This window comes from Cavenderia fasciculata (genome assembly GCF_000203815.1).
Source record: "Cavenderia fasciculata unplaced genomic scaffold Scf_Dfasci-G-p-12c09.r1-3, whole genome shotgun sequence".
NCBI classification, from domain to species: domain Eukaryota; phylum Evosea; class Eumycetozoa; order Acytosteliales; family Cavenderiaceae; genus Cavenderia; species Cavenderia fasciculata.
The window spans coordinates 1-19,058 of NW_004457736.1; the positions used below are offsets into that span (position 1 = coordinate 1).

Sequence of the window (19,058 nt, forward strand, 5' to 3'; positions counted from 1 at the left end):
CCCACCTATCGTACGAGTTTAAACTAATGTCTCTTATATCTATCTATCTATCTATCGATCTATCTATCTATCTATCTATCTATCTATCTATCTATCTATCTATCTATCTATCTATATATCTCTATCTCTCAATAATGAATAATGTAATGAATAGACGTCAGCTCATCCTCCTTGAGCAAGGTGGTATCAGATCGGACAGCCTATGTTCGATAACGAACTATAAATATCTAGATAATAAATATCTTTTTTTTTAGTATTTATTTTTAGTATTTATTTATTTATAGTATGTTTGTTTGGCTAGCCGGTAAAAGAATTCAATTTGCTTCCTAGTTTTTGGTCTTGTGATCTAACCCATCTTCTCTTTCGGAGATAGATGGCAGTACCTGCCAACGCTGCAGTTAAACCAATACCTCCAACCACGCTACCTACAATGATCCTCCAAGTATTCGACTGCTTGTCACAGTCGCGACCACTATCACTACCCCTGTCGACGACAAGTGGTGTAAAATCTGGATCAAGTTTACATAGTGAACATTGAGGTAAATTGATTCCAATCAATGCAATCGATTGGTCAGAATCATCATCACCTTCAATTGGAGTCAAAGATATTAATTCAGTCTTTGAATAAGTTGCTCTGTCATCAGACAATACAAAATCAATGAACCGACCATTGAATTGAATGTTGTCTTGGACAACACGGAGATATTGAATGGATGATGACAACTCTTCCTTTGTAAAACTGTCAATTGATTGTTTCTCACAATCAAATGTGACAGATTGATCGTTATTGATGATTGATTTGAATACAACTCTTAGGGTGGCAACATTGGATGTATAGGGCCACTTTGAAATAGTGAATCCAACTTTAATTGCATTGGGTGCAAGTGACAGTACTTGTTCTCCAAATGTAACATTTCTAGCAATCGATGAGAATGATACTTCACTATACACTATCAAGTTTGAGAACAAACTGTTGTCTTTGACAATAGTAGTTGTATTGAGTGTATAATTGGCCATAGTTGTTTGTGTTTGGTTATTCGTTGTCAATGTAACATTCCAAGTTTCATCAATCAATGACAACTCTTGGATCACTCCACCATCATAATCCATTTCCTGAACTGAATAGATTTCAAAATAAAAATCAATTCCATCAATATTAAAATTAACAGTTGGATTGGTTGCATTTGGTGTTATAGTTGTATTTATATCTAAAAACAAAAAATAGAATAGAATAGAATATTTAAATTAAATTAATTAATAAATATTAATATAATAATAATAATAATATAATAATATAATAATATTAGATTATATTTGATTATTTTTTGTTTCACACATACATTTAGTTAAACAATTATCAATTGGATTATAAGTATCAATACATTGACATTTACCAGATATATCACAAACACCATGACCATAACAATTGTGTGTTAATCTTTGACATTGTTGTTGTGCAGTCTCTCCACTACCTCCAGTTGATGATCCTCCAGTTGTACCGGATCCATTGTTATTGTTTGGCGACCCGAAATACAATAAACTGGATGATCTAAACTCTGAACCGTTGACATTGACGTATAGATTGGCTGGACCATTTGGAGGATTAGATGCCAATTTACAAATAATGGCAAATGACAGAATGGTTTGAATATCACAATTGATAGTATCGGCTACTTTAATCGATGCTGGAGATAGATCAAATCCAAATTGACCATAAAATCTTAATAAATTGGTTTCATTAAAATAAGTAAATGATGTTACTGTTGGATAATCTAAAAAAATATAAAAGATAAATATTAATATTTGTAATCAAATAATAAATTGATAATTAAATAAAATATTTTAACCTACAATCTATTTTTTTTTAAAAAAAAAAGAGAAATATTAATATTAATATTCTTTCAAATGATTGATTTAATATTGTTTTAAATATTGTTTTAATACATACAAAAGTCTTTAATATTAAGTTGACTATAATAAGGATTAGATATTACATATTTAAAAGATGGAGAGATTGGAGTGGAACGTGGGAATAGACAAGTAATATTATCTGCAGTTTGACTAGTGACAGTACAATTGATGTTGTTGTCAGTCATACTGACAGTGTGAACATGATAGGGATTGAAATATATAAAATGAATGACCAATTCATTAAAGTCACCAGTATTCTTGAGATTGACAATAGCATTAGCCACTACAAACCCAACTTCTAAAACATTGAAAGAATAGTTGTACAATTGGTTGACTCCAAATGAGATGTCAACAGTTCTATTAGGACCTGGTGTATAGAGGGTTGTGTATTCAATCATTTTGTTTGGAATGATTGGATAACCAGATGGATACCCCCATCCAATGTTATTTCCAATCACCGTAACTCTTGCAACATGTGATAATAAATAAAGACTTTGAATTTCAATTGCTAAAAAAATAATTAAAATAAAAAATTAATTATTAATAAATGAATATTTATATAAAATATATATATTTATGTATTACAATACATACGACAAGTAAATCCAATAGGTGGAGGTATAGGAATAGCAGTAGCAGGATCCAAATAATAGCAATAAAAACAATCTGGTACAGAATTTACAATAGTACCATTTAAATTGACAGTTCTAAAATTACACCAAGATTCTGGTACATCACCAACTACCAAATCTGGATTATTTTGAAGATTAACTCCAAAACCTAAAAATAAAAGAAAGTTAATTCTATTTGTGTTTGTTTGTCATTATAGATATATAAATTAAAACATACGTGGAGAAACATTTTCAAAAGCTCCTAGTGGTAAACTTCCTGTTAATTGACCATCTGTCATTATACTATTTGAAATTGAATGAGAGATTAATTAATTTATGTTTTTAAAGATATTATATTATATTTTACATACAAAGTAGTTATTGATGGAGGAATTGGGATATTTGGAAAAGCTAACAAATTACTGGCACCGGTAACACAAAAATTCTCGAGGTTTGGTGGATAGGCAGTAAAAGGAAACGATGAAATGGATGAATTGATAAGTTGAAGAATAGATAGATTTTGATAATCTTTCATATCGGATTGGAAATTGACAGCTCCTTCCAAATAGATATGTTGCATATTGTTTGATTTATCAATCCATAGATTAATTGGAGCCGATGTCATATTGAAAAATATTTGTGCAAATACTGTACTATTAATATTGACATCGATTATATTGGGACCTGTGAATTCTAAATCCAATACTCTTAGTGATGGAAAAGACTTGGTTTGAAAGTCGAGACTAAAGTATGATACTGGTCTAATTGAAAATTTTGGTAGACTATTCAATTCTGGTAAATAGGTTAAATTAGAGATACTTAGCTCTCGTATCTCTACTCCCTTTAAATGTATAAATGCAACAGTTGAATAATTAAAAAATGTTGGTATATAATATAAATTCACTGTATCTAAAAATCCTCTATTATCAATCAATCAATAAACAAACAAAATAAAAATAATAAATTATTAATTATAATGTCTATGTACTTTTTGGAAAAAAAAATTAATTAACATACATTGCACTAAGATTTGGCATATTCTTTGGAAAGTCTGATGGAACTATTTTAATTGATGGATCATTTTCAATCCTAAAATAAAGAGAGAGGGAGGAAGAGAGAGAAGAGAGTGAATTAAAATAATGGATGGTAAAGAATCATAATGATATGTTTGAACATACTTTAATGTTTGTAAGTTTGGAAGGTTTTCAAGTAATGAGAGAACACTTAAAGATTGATTCTTTGTAGTGGAGCATGATATAAGCATTGATATCAAACTTGGGAAAACTAATTGTGAAAGATTTGGATCGGGTGATCCAACATCATTGAATGACCTATTTAAATACAGATAGGTAATATGTTGTGTGCCTGAAGAGTCGGGATCTGAGCATTGTATATTTTGGAGAAATGTTCCATTACAGATGGTTTGATCAACTGGTATTCCTTGTCCGTATTGTTTAATCAACCATTCAATCGATTGTACTAGTAAAGAGAGAGAGTAGAGTAGAGTAGAGAAAGGTTCATTAATTAATAATTAATTAATAATTAATTTAAAATCTAGATAAATTATCATGATTGAATTAATTTACTTACATTCATCTGATGGTAGAGTTGCATTTGATATTGAAATAAATGTCAATGTGAATAGTAATAGTGATGCTATAGACACTACCCTTAAAAAGGATAGACTATTATGTTTGTTTTTATACATGTTTTATATATATAAATATACAGTTATTATATTATATTGTTATAATTAAACAATGTTGATAGATGTTGTGTTGATGAGAAATGAGGATGAGAAAGAAGTAAGGACCGTTTCATTTACCAAATATTGCAATATTATATTCATCTACGATGTGATCGAAACTACGATATCCGACCTAGGTTGGTGCGAGAATAGGAGTCATAGCAGAGCAAGCAGACCGCCCGACATTCCTATAAATTTATAAAGCTTATTAACATAACATCTTTCTTTTAATAAACTCCTTCTTGATTGCCGTAGATATTTAGAATATCTGAGTATAAAATACAATTGTCAACCTTCTGACGTGCACATAGGTAGGTAGGGAGGGAGGGTACAATACCATACCCCGATGGTAGGTGGGTTCGAAGGAAGCAGAGTGAGAGAAAGTGTTCGATCAACTCTCATCAACATAGCAAAAGATGTTGTTGGAGATATTTTCAAGAAGATTTTTTTTTAATATTCCCGGTCATAGTAAATCCACACTATGTTGTAAAGTAGTTTCACATTCAAACGAGTTTCATGAGATGAACACCCAACATGTGTTGTTTCGAACGGGAACCCGATTCGTACCAATAAACTTTATTCAGTTCAGACCATTGTTGAGTTTACTCCGATACAAAACATTAAAAATAATGATATTTGGATAAAAATATAAAATAGAATCAAAAAGGAATGACTCCTACTTTAAAATTTTAATGTTCTCGAGCAATGAAAAGTAATACGATAAATAAAGATTATGTTGACATAATCTTAAGATGTAACCTCATCATCGTCATCGTCGGGGGTTCTCGACTCTTCCCATTTAAACAATGAATATCCTCTTCCTGCCTTTACTTTATTTTAAATAATAATGGGCTACTAAAAAGCAAACCAGGTCAGGAACCATGTTTGTTTAGCATCCAAGGTTTCTGCAAAATTGAGAATAGGTCATAACAGGGTTGGTACGAGCGACCATTCACTTTGCACTCACTAAACTTTGCAATTGGGATATCGATACACTCTTCACATCTGTTGGATACATCTTGGGCTACAGTAGTAGAAGGGACTAAAATGATTGTTATTAGTGTGTTCATTTCTGTTGATGATAGTATTTATTATTATTCTTTGTGATTGAATTTATTTATTTTACATAGTGTTAGTGTGTGTTATTTAATGAAATGCAACCCACTTCTTTAAAGTGGTGGAAATATTGTTTGTGTTTAAAATTAAATATTTATTAATTTGATTAAAAATAGATCGATTGGTATTAATCAAAGTGAAGAGTAGAATAAATTCTCTTTGTAAAATATAAATTGCCCAAGAAGCCTACAGCCGAGAAAAGGAGTGCAGACATGAGCGAAGTGACCAATGAAAACATAAAGTAGTAGAATTTGGGTTGAGTGGCAATCGATCCAAAATTTGAGAATCCAAAAACTAACATTTTAATAAATATATAAAGTGCTGTAAATGTTGGTCCAACAACTGATCTCCACCACCAATTGTAATCCTAAATAAAATAGAAATAATTTTGGTTTAGTTAAATTTCTTATTATTTTTTTGTTTGAACATACTTCGATTGATAATTGATAAAATTCAATTAAAACATTAACAAGTAAAACATTAACAAATAAAAGAGTGACTGCAATAAAAGTGGCAAAAGAGGCACTATAGTGGAGATCGAAAAACATGGAATTGAGGTAAATAGTAATGGGAACATTGATATTGATAAATGGAATAAATCCAAGAATGGCAGACATGATATATGGGTTTTGATAGAATTTTCTCTTTGGTATCATTCTTGGAATACTATTTGTATGACATGGGTATCCTGCAGGCTAAATTTTAAAATTAAAAATATTATATATAATATTAGAAAATCTTTCTTTCTTCTTTCTTTCTTTAGATTATGTTTTGGTTAGGTTAGGTTTGTACATACAGGCCATGAATTTACAAAATATGAACTTGCAAGTGAAAGTGGAATGGACATGAAAATAAACAATACAATAACGATAGCTACAAGTCCACCAGAAGGTGCAGTCGTATATTTATGTGACCATAATTGAGTATTTGCAATCATTAATAATATTAATACAACAAATGAAACAAATGTTGCATTCTAAATATTAAAAAACAAATATATATATATATTAAAAATAAATAGTTAGTATGATTTCTTTCTTTTTTAATATATTGATTTCTTTCTTCTTCTTTTTTGGTCTTACCAAAACGGCATTATAACGTTTTCTAGTACCACCAAGCATAATATAAGTTCTCATTGAGGCATAACCACCAAAGACTGCACAGAATGCGAATACAATGACAGCGGTCATTGTAAAAGCTCCGTCATTTGCAATCGATAGGAGACCACCAACATAGAACAACATGACGATAAAACTGGTGGTAGCAATTTGAATACCAGAACCTACAATGACAGAGAGTGTCATGAATCCCTTTGGAGATCTGAATACATCGGCATAGATTGATTTCCAACCAGAGTCCATCATTTCGACAAACCCACCCAACGTGTTTTCATTTCTAAATACTCTAAAGAGGATCATTATGAATGGTACTGCGAGAATGGCTGTATTGAAAAAGGAGAGTGCAATCGAAGGTGCTTCGACAGCTGCAACGTATGGATAGTAGGCATCCCATCTAGTAGCCCATGTCTTGTCAGTGACATTGGTCCAAGTCACCCTGTATGTCCATGCCATATTAATAAGAGGTTTGTCTTGTTCAAGGATTAATCTTGAACTCTCTGAAGATGAGTATTGACATTCCTGTGCTAGATTGGAATTGACTGAATGTGCAACCACATACACTCCAACAATTTCAGCTCCTCCACTTGAACTCGACGAATTCGTATATTCAATATGAATATTTAAATGATTATTTAAATAATAGACTGTATTGGTTTTCTAAATAGAGATAGATAAAAAGGAAAATGAATAAATAAACAAAACAAAACAAAAGTAATACTTGGTCATTTTAAATCTACTTACATTTCCATTATAAGATCTATACAAATAACCAATATCATAACCAATTTCAATATGGTTTGAATATTTCTCACCAATTGGTAAATCATCAATATACCTATAAAAAGATAAAGAAAGATTAGTTATATGTATATTGGATATTATTAATATTTTTAGATAGTTACATAAATACTCTATATCTATTATCAATATAGTCAATTAATGAATTAACTTGATCAGATGTTACATTATAGGAAGTGTTTCCAACATGACTACAATTCAAAGATACCAATGCAGGTATATCATACAATGAGTCATATTTACGATTACCACTTAGTTTAAAGATGAATGATCCGGAGTCACCTACAGTAGTATTTGGCTTTGGGAATGGTGCTTGATAATAGTCTAATGATACTAATCCACTTTTAACTCTGTTTGCCTAAATAATATTATTAGATTGATAGATAGATAGTAAGTATATATAAAATTGTTCAACTCTCTTGAGAGGTCAATATCCTCGACATATGATATGATAGAAAGATGACAACATACTTTTACATTGACAGTGTCACCAGTATGATATACTGTTGGATTAGAGTTTGATAGTATTCTAGCTTCTACTTGATTATTACTACTATTGAGTAATATCGACGATACTATTAATACGAAAACTGTTAAAAGTATCGATTTGAAAGATGATGATGATGATGAAGATCTTGTGTAAAGTAATCCCATCATATTGTTATAACAAATGTAGTAGTAGTATCTATCTTCTTCTCTTCTCTTTTCTCTTTTAAATCGAATCGAAATTAAATTTATATAAAAAATAATAATAAAATAATAGATTGTAAGGTTTTCTCAAGCAATGACTCAGATACGAAAATATCCCAAAATGAAATATTATTATTCACACTTTTTTTTTCCTTGTTTTGATGGACATCCCGACAAATAGGCCAAGATATCTTGGCTTAAATCTGATTCTATGTCTCTAAGGTATCTTTTCATTGATTTAAAATATTATTTTAATTCAAAAGAAATTTTGATTTAAAGAAAAAAAAAAAGAAAAATTGGAAATAGGAGAATAAAAAATAATATTTATTATCTATCTATTATTATCTATTATTATTCATCACAGATATTTTGTTGGGTATTTAGAATTTACCACCATCCACTACGGCCACCACGATCACCAAAACCATTGTCAATACAAATATCAATATCGATATCGATATCAATGTTGTTTCCACCACAACATCCACGATGACGTCTACAAGCAATGGAATTAACAGAATCACTTGATACATCAGAGTAACTTTGGACTGTTACATTTTGATTAGTTCCATGATTGGAAATTGGTGATAATTTTGATAGGTTTTCTAAAGAAAGAAGAATTTAGAATAAAGGAAAGAAAGAATAATAAGTTAAAATGTTTAGATTTTAATTAATAATTATTTTATATTTTAATGTATACTTACTAAAGATCATTTTGATGTTTTGATTTGATAAAATAGAATATAAATAATAATGTTTTAATTGTTGCTTGTATATTTGTAAATTTGTATATTGGGTTTTGTTTTGAATGATTTGAAAATAGGATGAACAAGTTTACTATTTATAGTTTAGAATTGTCAAAAAAGATTGTTAAAACCAATCAAAAATCCTATATTCTGTGATGACTAGTCATACCCCCAATTCTAAAATAGGAATATTCTAAATGTTTGGATTTTTCAATAGTTTTTTAAAAAGAATCTTTGCATTTGATAAACTATAAATAGTAATTGGTATTGTGAATAATAATCAATTCATATTAAATTAAATATTAATTAATTAATTATCTCTTTCTTTTCTATTTACAGTTAACAAAACCAAAATGTTATTCAGTAAGTTTTTAAAATCATTGTAATAGGATACATGTATATGTATAAGTAATAATAATAATATTCTAACATTCCAATTTCCAATTTCGTTCATTTTCATTTCAATTTCCTTTCTTTAGAGAATCTTTCCCAACTTTCAGCAGTCTCTGGTCATTCCATCCAAAACTCATCAATCCAAGGATCAAACCATTCCAATGTTTCAACAACAGTTGGTGAATCAATGATTGCTCGTAGAGGTTGTTGTGGTGGTCGTCGTAACCGTGGTAATAATATTGATATCGATATTGATATTGATATTAATATTGGTGGTAATGATTGTTGTTAAATATATAAATATATTGACCAGTATTCTATTATCTATCAAGTCAAACATTTATCCAAAATAAATAAATGACTATAACTGTGCTATTCTAATTTCCTATTTGTTGATCTTCCATTGTATTTAAAAATCAAGTAATAATAATGTTTGAAGATAATGATTGATTGATTGGTTGGTTGGTTGGTTATTTTAATTATTATATATTTACAAAACATTAATATTTTATGTTGTTTAGCATCCTGCCTGTTCAATGGCTATTTCAAGTTGATCACCACTATTCATTTTGTAATCGGATAAAAACCTGTCTTCGTTTGTACGACTACCTTGGTATATTAGTCTAAATTGGTTTTCTGAACCAATACTACGCGCCACATGTGATATGACTCGACTAATCTTTGTCTTCTTTGGGTTCTTGATGTTTACTCTTATGTTGCTACCATCTGACATTTGTACAATTAAATAGAATCCTTGGTCTGTCGGTGTTGTCATTTTTGTTGGTGTTGAAGGTGTTATTGTTGGTGAAGGTGTTGGTGTTGGTATTGGAGATGAGGGTTTTTGATATTGAAGTGCTTGAGGTTTATTAAGAAACATTTGTTGGAGTTGGTATAGAGCTTGTTGTTGAGGGGTTTGTGGCTGTTGTTGTTGGGGCTGTTGGTATGGAGTTTGAGGTTGTTGCTGTTGTAGTGCTGGTGGTTGTTGGTATGGAGTTTGTTGTTGTTGTTGTTGTTGTTGCTGTAGTGGTGGTGGTTGGTATGATTGTTGGTATGAAGTTTGTTGTTGTTGAGGTTCAAGTTTAACGAAATTGTCATCAATACTTATATTAATTGACGGACTAATAGTATCATTGTTAATGTTACTACTATTATTATTGTTGTTGTTGTTGTTGTTGATATTGTTATTCTTATTATTATTATTATTATTATTATTATTATTATTATTATTATTATTTAGATATTGAGTATCCCAAATAGTAGTAGATGTATTATTTTCAAACTTTTGATAGTATTTTTGGTAGAGATCCAGCGTTCGATCATATCTCTTTTTCTTTTCAACAGTGTCATCCATGCTTGCACTGACACGGTGATGTATCATTCTACCAAACTTGTCACACATATCTTGATAGGACATTGTATGGAGGATGTGCATATGCCACACTCGATCGATGAGTGGAGATGGTGATAACTTGGTTGCTTCCAGTCTTGATCCAATACCTTGATTGCTATGAATCTTAGATACTCTTTAATCAACAACGATGCGATATCTTTCAACTCTGGGTGATGGTATGTAAAGATACTATGTAGTGCAATCGCATCCACTTGTAACAATTTATAACTAACTGTTAGAATATCTTCTGTCAACAATACCATATATTTAGCTGTTGTGATGATTTGATTGCTGAAACAAACAAACAAACAAATAAATAAATAAATAAACAAATAAACAAAGTTATATTTTGGCTCAAGCGATGGTTCATCGCGCAAGTATACTTTTAAATTGGAGGTTTTTTTAATTATTTTTTATTTTCTTTATGCACTTCTTTGAGTCATTCATTGTTTAACAACCTCTAAGTCTAAATACAATATCAAAAGTATCACCATTTTCAAAATCACAATATCTTAGTTCTGATAAAAGCATATCTGGTTCTATTTGTTTGCCTCTATAGATGATTCTATAATCGTACCCTGTGTAACCCAATGCAACGTCTGTAACTCGACCAATGGTCGTTGTTGAAGGTTCTTTGGCCCACAAATAGACTTTTGTTCCTTTTGGCAATCGGACAGTGAGAAGCATGATACGGCTTTCAAGCTTATCTGGTGCCGGTGCTTCGACTGTCACATCAGGATCATACTCGATTTTGGTTAGGATGGGGAGAGGATGATGGTTTTCGATATTTAGATATTGAGTGTCCCAAATAGTTGATGTATTGTCTTGAAACGTGTGATAGTATTTTTCATATAGTTCCAAAGTTCGACGATATCTATTTCGTTTTTCTTGTTGAAGAAGAGGATCATCATCTTCTTGTTCTTTGATACTGGCTCTGTGATGAATCATTCTTCCAAACTTGTTACACATATCTTGATACGACTTTGTTTCCAGAATGTGAATGTGCCACATTTGATCGATGAGAGGAGATGGTGATAACTTGGTTGCATCCCAATCTTGATCCAATACTTTGAGAGTGATGAATTTGAGATACTCCTTAACCAACAACGGTGCGATATCATCTTCCGACTCTGGGTGACTATCGAAAAAGATATTGCTCAGTCTTTTTTGATCTACATCTTCCAATTTACCTCTAACACTCTCTATACTAGGTCCTCGAAAAATGTATGAATATAAATTCATCATAATTAATAAATATAAAATATATACAACAAAAAATAAATAAAATATTAAAAGAGACTTATGATGATATTCAAGAGTGTGACTTGAAAAAACTGGATTATCAAAAATAATTATTATTATTATATATTAATAATGAAATGGATCAAATTTTTAGGTCTTTTTTGTTTTGGAAAAATAGATTCCAAATATTTGTATATATGTTGAACAAAGAAAATTTGAATTCCCCCCCCCCCCCCCCCCAACTTGATCCAAAAATAATTATTGTTACTTTATACAAAAATGAGTGAGTCTATTATGATTTATTATTATTATTATTATTATTATTAATGAGATGAAGTAGTATTCGTAGTAGTAGAAGAAGTTGTAGTGGAACTAGTAGTAGTAGTAGTTCGTGGAGAGGTGGTAGAACTAGTAGTGGCTCGTGGAGAGGTAGTAGAAGAGTTTGGAGAAGTGGGGTTGGGATGTTCTGCTTGAGCAGCTAAATTAAAAATATCCTCTGGACCACTCTTGCCTTTGTGCTCTGCACCCTTCTTTTCAAAAATCTGGCCTAGTAACTTGATAGCCTCTACTCTATGTTTACGTTCGTCCTTTGCTATTTTCTTCTTGTCCATGGCACGCTCGCAAACCTCTCTGACTGCCGAATCGATATCCAAACGTCCAATCTTCCAAATCAACTTGAGACCTTCTTTTAATAGGCCTTCTGGAGGTACCTCTCCTTGATTCTCGTTTTGTGCCATGTTTTGTACCTGACTTTGCATCTTGAAAGCCGATTTAATGGTTGAATAAAATTCGCTAGCCTTGTGACCCTTTTCTGAAATCTCATAAATGAATCCAAATGTACTATGTTGTTTGGCCTCCTGTACGTATATATAACCCAACAATGATAACAACTCTGGTCCACCTGGTGTAAGTGCCATTTCTCCTGCTTTTTCAGTTATCTAAAAAATAAAATAAATAAATAGATTAATTAATTAATACTATTCCACAAACTATGTTTTGTTTAGTTTTGATTTACATACCATATCAGTAAATTCTTTTTTGTTTCCTTGAACATATGGTTCAATTAAAATGACCAATTGTTTTGAAAGTTCGTCTATTCTGATCTTTTGTTTCTTTTCAATCTCTTCTGGATCGGGTTGTTTGAATTCCTCTGGATTGTTTGGATCAAATTGCTGAGCAAAGAGGTCGTAAAAGGAGAGATCACCAAAGAAGTTTTGGAATTGTGCTCCACCAAATATCAATCTAAAGAGTTCCAATGGATCAATCATGCTTTCATTCATCGCGTCGAAACCAAATTGATCGTATTTCTTTCTCTTTTCTGGGTCACTCAATACTTGATATGCTTCACTAATCTTTTTAAACATTTCTTCTGCATGTGCATCATTTCTGTTTTTATCCTAAATAGAAGAAGAATCGATTAATAAATCAGAACTCTATAATATATCTATAATATAAAGAGATAAAACTATATTACTACATACTGGATGATATTCTTTTGCTAATTTATAATAAGCTTTCTGAATTTCAGATGTTGTAGCAGTCTTGACGACAGCCAAAACTTCATAGTAATCAACCTTTTCATTTCTAATTGTATCAACGTCTTGACGAGCTAATGCTTTTAAATCGACTGGTGGTGGTAATGTATTTCTCAACTATAAAGTTAAAAAGTTGTTAATGTAAGCTTTATATGTCTTTCCCTCTTTCTACTCTCTCTCTCTTTCTCTCTCTTTCTACTCTCTCTCTTTCTCTTTCTCTCTTTCTCTCTTTCTCTCTCTATCACACATACTTTAATAGCTAAATCAACCAATTCACTCTTTTCAAAACAACCAGCAGTACTATTTCCACTGTCTGTAATAATCTTTTTAAGATCGGGTACTGTTAATTCCCTGATCTCATCTTCTTTATATTGTGTAATATGCATATTCTCTAGATGTATATGTGTATGTGTGTGTGTGATTCTACTATAGTATAAATCTATCTATGTCTCTCAAACTAGATTGAATGTGTATGCACTCTGAGACCCGAGGAACTATTAATTAATTCGAAACAAAAAAAAAAAAAGAAGAACTTCAACAAAAAAAATATTAAATTAAAAAAATAATAATAAATAATTTTCAAAACATACACACCTATTTATTATTAATCCTTGCATTTCGATCTATTAATTTAAAATCCAGTAGTATTGTCAAAAACGAACATTATAGTAGTGAGTGCAAATGAATAATTAGTTCAGTTGGAGAATGATATATATTACATGTAGACAAACAGGCTGACAGACTTGAACCAGTCATAAAACAATGTAAGGAATCATACTTGACACCAACAGACTAAACTATTGTGTATTTGTATTTGTTTGTCTTTTAAATTAATATAGGGGGTTGGTTTGGGAAGACCGGATAAATTTTAATCAGTTGATTTAATTTTTTTCAATAGTCTCTTCACTCTGTACACGGTCGTGTTGTGGAAGGTTGATGCAAGGATCAGTTTATGGGAGGATTTCTGGTCAAAGGTTGGATGTTTTTCTTTTTATTTTGAAACAGGGCCGGATATTAATCTTTGCAATGACCTTCATCATTTTACAATCACCGTCATCATCATTAACATTATTAAGGCAACATCATCATCTTCATCATCATCATCATCATTCATTGCATCGTCACCTGATAGATAGATATATTAGATAGATTAGAGGGATTACTTACACACAAGAGAAGAGAGTTGCAACATCATTCACATTTCATTTCATTTCATTACTTATTATCTTATCTCAAGATAGAAGAAGAAATGGATAAATACTTAAAAGAAGGAAAGAATTTAGTAAAGACATCGTTAAAGAAGAGTCCCGATGCAGGATCTTCACCTGCTACTACTACACCACCATTGTCACCAACTCAAGAAAGAATCAATGGCAATCTATCAAGAAAGGATGCTAAAAAGGTAACCAAGAGAAGAACACTTGTTCACCCTGTATTCTATATAAAGTTTTTCAAAGGTTTCATTACCTTTTTTAAGGGTATGATAGAGATAGATAGATAGATAGAGAGTCACATTACTGTTATCAAGTTGTAGTGTATACTAATATTGTGTTTTTTTTAATTTGTTTTGTATTTGTCTCTCTTTAAAGGATTCTACTTATCAATCAATACCAAAGAGATTAGAAAGACCTATTTTGAAACATTAAAGATTATGTTGATTATGATGGCATCGGTTTATTTGGCATTGACTCTACTATCATTCCCAGTGATGGCATTGATGGGATTGTTTACAAAACTTGGCTTGGGTCACTTTGAAACGATACAGATCCACTTTACACCACTTAATCTTCTCTCCAAGATTGCCTTTTTCATCCCAATGGTCTTTATTGGTGTACTTCGTTATGTCTTGCCATCCTACAACGAGGACATGTTTTTCAATGTGATGGCCTCACAAAACAAACAATTGGCAGAGTTTCTCAAAGAGTCACCAGTCGTCAAACAGTATCCATTCAGTGGCTACATGATCCGTTTTGGAAAGATGGCCTTGTTTGGTGGTGTTGTCTACTTGTTCTCGATGGTCCCTTATATCGGTACCTTTGTATTGGCAGCTTCCAACTTTTACTATGCCTATCAACCACTTGGCATGGGTATGTCTTTTATCCTATCAGTCATCTCTCTTCATCCAAGTTTAAAGAGTCATTCTGCATACATGCTCAAAGCACTCATGGCCAGTTATTCTCTTGGTAAAGAATTATTAGAAGTTTATTATTGTCGTGTACCCGATGCAAAACAAGAGGTATGAAACAAAAAGTATACAAAGTATTAATAATACTTGATTATTAACATTTCCAATATCTGTTATGATTGTTTTTATAGATTTATATTAATCGTAGATTCTTTGGATGGTTATTTGGATTCTCAATTATTTCAATGTATGTTTTATCGATTCCATATGTTGGTATCTCGCTTTGGGGTGTTATCCAAGGTTCAGCTTCATTCCTAGTTATTCGTATTCTTGAAAGAAACAAATTCAAAGAAGATGTACAACATGATACATCTATTATTCATCTATTTGGTGAACAATGTGTCACAGCTGCTGAACACCATAAAGTATTCTAATTCTCGAAAATACAACACAACATGTACATACATACATAAAATTAAATAAATAATAAATAAATCAGGGTAATCTTATCTATATTATTATTTGTTTAACATTAATGTGAACCAATATATATATATTTTTATGATAGTATAGATAAATATTCAATACTATTATTTAATTTTCCAATTATTATTACTTCCTTGGTCAAACTATTATTATTATTATTATTTCCATGATTATTATTTTTTTGTTTTTGTTGTTGTTGATTATTTAAAAAGCTCATTGTATGAATCCAATCATCTGTATAATATTCTGTTGATAACTATATATATATATATAAAACAATGATTAAAAATTAATTATTTAGTAAATTTGAAATTAAATCATCTTTACATACCAATTTGTTTAAATAAATTTTTAAAGAATGAAAATGACCAATACAAAAGATATAATCTAATAGATTGGTTGAAATATTATTTTGTTGTTCTGTATACTTTAATATCTTTGTAATTGGGTATCCTACTTGTACATATGGATGTATTTTATAATTATGCATTATATAAATCCAACCATTTTCACATCCAAGTGCTATTTGTTGGTGTTGATTTGAACCGTTGTTTTCCAACGATAGGTTATCATCGTCAGTTATATGTTGAAAGTAACCAACTGCCATTGATGTTACTGGTGATGGTACGTTGAGTGAGACAACTCGGTATCCACGATCGATAAAATGCAGAGTACTCGAAGTATCAGACACCACTATATAACTACACTCTGCTCCATGAATATCCTTTACTACAATCGATTGCATGCATTTAATACAATGACTATTTGATGCCAATGTTTGGTAATAACTACCATATAATGGAGTTGTAGATGTTGACGATGATGATGTAGTATTTTTCTTTTCATCAACTTGACTATCATCATTATCATTATCATCATCATCATCATTATCAATTGAACGATTATTATTATTAGAGTATTTCAATCGATCATCTATTAAATCTAATTTTAATTTCCATTGAATTGGTTGATGAGGTTTAATAGATGAAAGTGCACCCGTTCGATCACCAATAATAATACTTGAATCATTATCTATAGATAGATAGTAAAATATATTAATATTAAGGGGTCATATGTGAGGGTTGTATCAATGCACATACTAATTGATTTATGAGTGATTAAACAAGAGATTGCAGAACCAATAGAATCACGATAGATGATCTGATGATTAGAAAAGATGACAATGTTACCGTGACTGTCACCACTGACAATATCGGTAGTACCAAACTTGGTAGTATCATCAAAGTAGATACATTGTACAGATGTACCTTTAGTCTCTAGAATCTCTACAATATCTTTATCGACTTCATCAATCAATGTTTGTGAAGATGCAAATGATGATGATGATGGCAGAGAAGGGGATGATGACGAGGATATAGTGTTGTTATTATTGTTGTTTGTATTGATAACAGGTTTATAAACAATGATTCTACCATCAGTACAACCAAATACTATATTCAAACTTTTCTTTTCTTCTAAAGACTCGACAGCATTCTGTGACGACGATGATTTGAATAATGATTCAACGACATTCAAGACATTGAATTCAAATGATTCTATTCTTTTCTTGTAATAACTTTCTAGTTTCATCGTTTCATGTACATTTATCTTTAGTTTTAAATGAAATGAAATGAACTCTGATGAACATCACCATCAAGCTTGTTTTTTTTAGAATATAAATAATAAAAATTGTATGTTAGAATAAAATGGAATGAAGATTGATGAGTATCATCAAAGTAGATACACCAATTAATTTAATTCTTTATCGACTTTAGAGATCATTGTTTGTTCCCAACTTAAGGCAATCAAATCGGCCTATTTAATAGGCTTAAGCTCTTTGTAACTATTGATACTATTCCAGAGATCTGTCCAAAAACCAGCCGACGAATTGGAGCCAAGGAGAACACTACCATTTACAGTTGATAGCTTTTGTCTGTTGACAGGAGATACAGTTGCACCAACTTTCAATGAGACAAAAGCATTCAAAAGAGTCATTTTTGATAAATAAGGAATTGTTGTTAGTTTTAGATAACTAAAAAAGATATTTATAGTATTGGTTTGATTATTTGATTTGATTTGATTTGATTTGATTTTGTCTGTTTGGTCATTTTTGATGGATCTACAGCAAGCCAGCATGCTGGGTAGTAGTGCAATTATTATCCATTATTGGAATTTAAATATATAACATATAAATATACATATACATATTCATTGCCGAACACACACAGATATATAAAAATATAGAGAATCGTATGGAGTGCTGTGGGGGGAAAATTGTCTGGTCCAAAACAAAAAATAGATTGATCAATGCAAACTTACTATGCAATAAATATATGTATATATGTTGTAAAGTATGCTTTATCTTTTTTGAAAATCATACCCGCATAGATTTATAATTTCATAGCGTGTGTGGGGATAATTGTAAGATACATCTGTATATAAACCAGAAATCTAGATTCTGGACAATGCAAACTTACAAGTTTCCATATTTTATTGATGTGATCAACTGTAATGTGTAAAAAGTTATATTTACATTAATAAAAATTGTTATATTTATTTAAATCATATATATATATATATATATTTAATAATAATAATATCTCACCGGCCATTTCCCATCCGGATAGTGTTTTTGACTTTCGTCGTGTCTCTTCCTTTCTTTGATTTTCACTGGTTTTGGGGACGATCATCAAAGTCCGCCCTTTGCTTGAGAATGATCATTCATCTTTAAAGAGAGAGTGAGTGAGCGAGATTCAACGCACCAGCAGATAGATATATATATTGTTGAAATAAACAACATCAAGAACATAGAAAAGAAATGCTTGCAACAACTTCAATAGGTATATATAGTTTGTTAGTTTGTAGTTCATCTGTCTGCTGATCAACATTTGAATCATCGACCCGATCGATTGGTACATACATCATTCATTATACACCCCCCTTTTGTTCAAGTCATTGTTTTTAATCATCACCTCATCACCTCATCACCTATCAGCTGCAGCTTTCAACCCTAACCCCATTAATCAATAAATAACAAATAACACCCACCCCCCAACCCAACCCAACATTAAATCATTAATAATAATAAAACTATCTATAGATCATCGGTGTTAAAAGAGAATGAAAGAAAGATAAAAATACACATGTGTA

General features: G+C 30.8%; 11 protein-coding genes across 11 annotated transcripts; 4 read left to right on the forward strand and 7 right to left on the reverse strand.

Annotated features, from left to right (window-relative positions):
• Window positions 1-351: 351 nt before the first annotated feature.
• On the reverse strand, window positions 352-4,230 carry DFA_05889 (uncharacterized protein; the record flags this gene model as incomplete). Its single annotated transcript, XM_004361548.1, has 10 exons — window positions 352-950; window positions 972-1,208; window positions 1,341-1,772; window positions 1,949-2,419; window positions 2,506-2,691; window positions 2,761-2,825; window positions 2,894-3,442; window positions 3,540-3,611; window positions 3,701-4,001; window positions 4,113-4,230. Coding segments are annotated over 10 exons (3,030 nt in total), but the record flags the coding sequence as incomplete, so codon positions are not given.
• Window positions 4,231-4,282: 52 nt separating this feature from the next.
• DFA_05890 (uncharacterized protein) lies at window positions 4,283-4,471 on the forward strand (the record flags this gene model as incomplete). Its single annotated transcript, XM_004361549.1, has 1 exon — window positions 4,283-4,471. The coding sequence occupies one exon, from the start codon at window positions 4,283-4,285 to the stop codon at window positions 4,469-4,471; it is 189 nt and encodes a 62-aa protein (XP_004361606.1).
• A 1,041-nt stretch (window positions 4,472-5,512) lies between these two features.
• On the reverse strand, window positions 5,513-7,958 carry phg1c (TM9 protein C; the record flags this gene model as incomplete). The annotated part of the gene is made up of 7 exons (XM_004361550.1): window positions 5,513-5,752; window positions 5,817-6,080; window positions 6,182-6,361; window positions 6,468-7,160; window positions 7,245-7,338; window positions 7,406-7,659; window positions 7,773-7,958. The coding sequence occupies 7 exons, from the start codon at window positions 7,956-7,958 to the stop codon at window positions 5,513-5,515; spliced, it is 1,911 nt and encodes a 636-aa protein (XP_004361607.1).
• Window positions 7,959-8,378: 420 nt separating this feature from the next.
• DFA_05892 (uncharacterized protein) lies at window positions 8,379-8,705 on the reverse strand (the record flags this gene model as incomplete). Its single annotated transcript, XM_004361551.1, has 2 exons — window positions 8,379-8,596; window positions 8,696-8,705. The coding sequence occupies 2 exons, from the start codon at window positions 8,703-8,705 to the stop codon at window positions 8,379-8,381; spliced, it is 228 nt and encodes a 75-aa protein (XP_004361608.1).
• Window positions 8,706-9,090: 385 nt separating this feature from the next.
• Window positions 9,091-9,422, forward strand: DFA_05893 (uncharacterized protein; the record flags this gene model as incomplete). The annotated part of the gene is made up of 2 exons (XM_004361552.1): window positions 9,091-9,100; window positions 9,217-9,422. The coding sequence occupies 2 exons, from the start codon at window positions 9,091-9,093 to the stop codon at window positions 9,420-9,422; spliced, it is 216 nt and encodes a 71-aa protein (XP_004361609.1).
• Window positions 9,423-9,647: 225 nt separating this feature from the next.
• On the reverse strand, window positions 9,648-10,783 carry DFA_05894 (uncharacterized protein; the record flags this gene model as incomplete). The annotated part of the gene is made up of 2 exons (XM_004361553.1): window positions 9,648-10,627; window positions 10,711-10,783. The coding sequence occupies 2 exons, from the start codon at window positions 10,781-10,783 to the stop codon at window positions 9,648-9,650; spliced, it is 1,053 nt and encodes a 350-aa protein (XP_004361610.1).
• Window positions 10,784-10,970: 187 nt separating this feature from the next.
• On the reverse strand, window positions 10,971-11,762 carry DFA_05895 (uncharacterized protein; the record flags this gene model as incomplete). Its single annotated transcript, XM_004361554.1, has 1 exon — window positions 10,971-11,762. One exon carries the CDS (start codon window positions 11,760-11,762, stop codon window positions 10,971-10,973), a length of 792 nt encoding a protein of 263 aa, XP_004361611.1.
• Window positions 11,763-12,085: 323 nt separating this feature from the next.
• DFA_05896 (DNAJ heat shock N-terminal domain-containing protein) lies at window positions 12,086-14,411 on the reverse strand (the record flags this gene model as incomplete). Its single annotated transcript, XM_004361555.1, has 6 exons — window positions 12,086-12,700; window positions 12,782-13,159; window positions 13,244-13,414; window positions 13,549-13,720; window positions 13,892-13,920; window positions 14,343-14,411. The coding sequence occupies 6 exons, from the start codon at window positions 14,409-14,411 to the stop codon at window positions 12,086-12,088; spliced, it is 1,434 nt and encodes a 477-aa protein (XP_004361612.1).
• Window positions 14,412-14,546: 135 nt separating this feature from the next.
• DFA_05897 (uncharacterized protein) lies at window positions 14,547-15,856 on the forward strand (the record flags this gene model as incomplete). Its single annotated transcript, XM_004361556.1, has 3 exons — window positions 14,547-14,775; window positions 14,887-15,533; window positions 15,614-15,856. The coding sequence occupies 3 exons, from the start codon at window positions 14,547-14,549 to the stop codon at window positions 15,854-15,856; spliced, it is 1,119 nt and encodes a 372-aa protein (XP_004361613.1).
• Window positions 15,857-15,981: 125 nt separating this feature from the next.
• Window positions 15,982-18,395, reverse strand: DFA_05898 (uncharacterized protein; the record flags this gene model as incomplete). The annotated part of the gene is made up of 6 exons (XM_004361557.1): window positions 15,982-16,164; window positions 16,240-16,940; window positions 17,009-17,516; window positions 17,826-17,940; window positions 18,228-18,270; window positions 18,386-18,395. The coding sequence occupies 6 exons, from the start codon at window positions 18,393-18,395 to the stop codon at window positions 15,982-15,984; spliced, it is 1,560 nt and encodes a 519-aa protein (XP_004361614.1).
• A 331-nt stretch (window positions 18,396-18,726) lies between these two features.
• Window positions 18,727-19,032, forward strand: DFA_05899 (uncharacterized protein; the record flags this gene model as incomplete). The annotated part of the gene is made up of 3 exons (XM_004361558.1): window positions 18,727-18,748; window positions 18,774-18,820; window positions 19,009-19,032. The coding sequence occupies 3 exons, from the start codon at window positions 18,727-18,729 to the stop codon at window positions 19,030-19,032; spliced, it is 93 nt and encodes a 30-aa protein (XP_004361615.1).
• Between the last annotated feature and the right edge of the window lie 26 nt (window positions 19,033-19,058).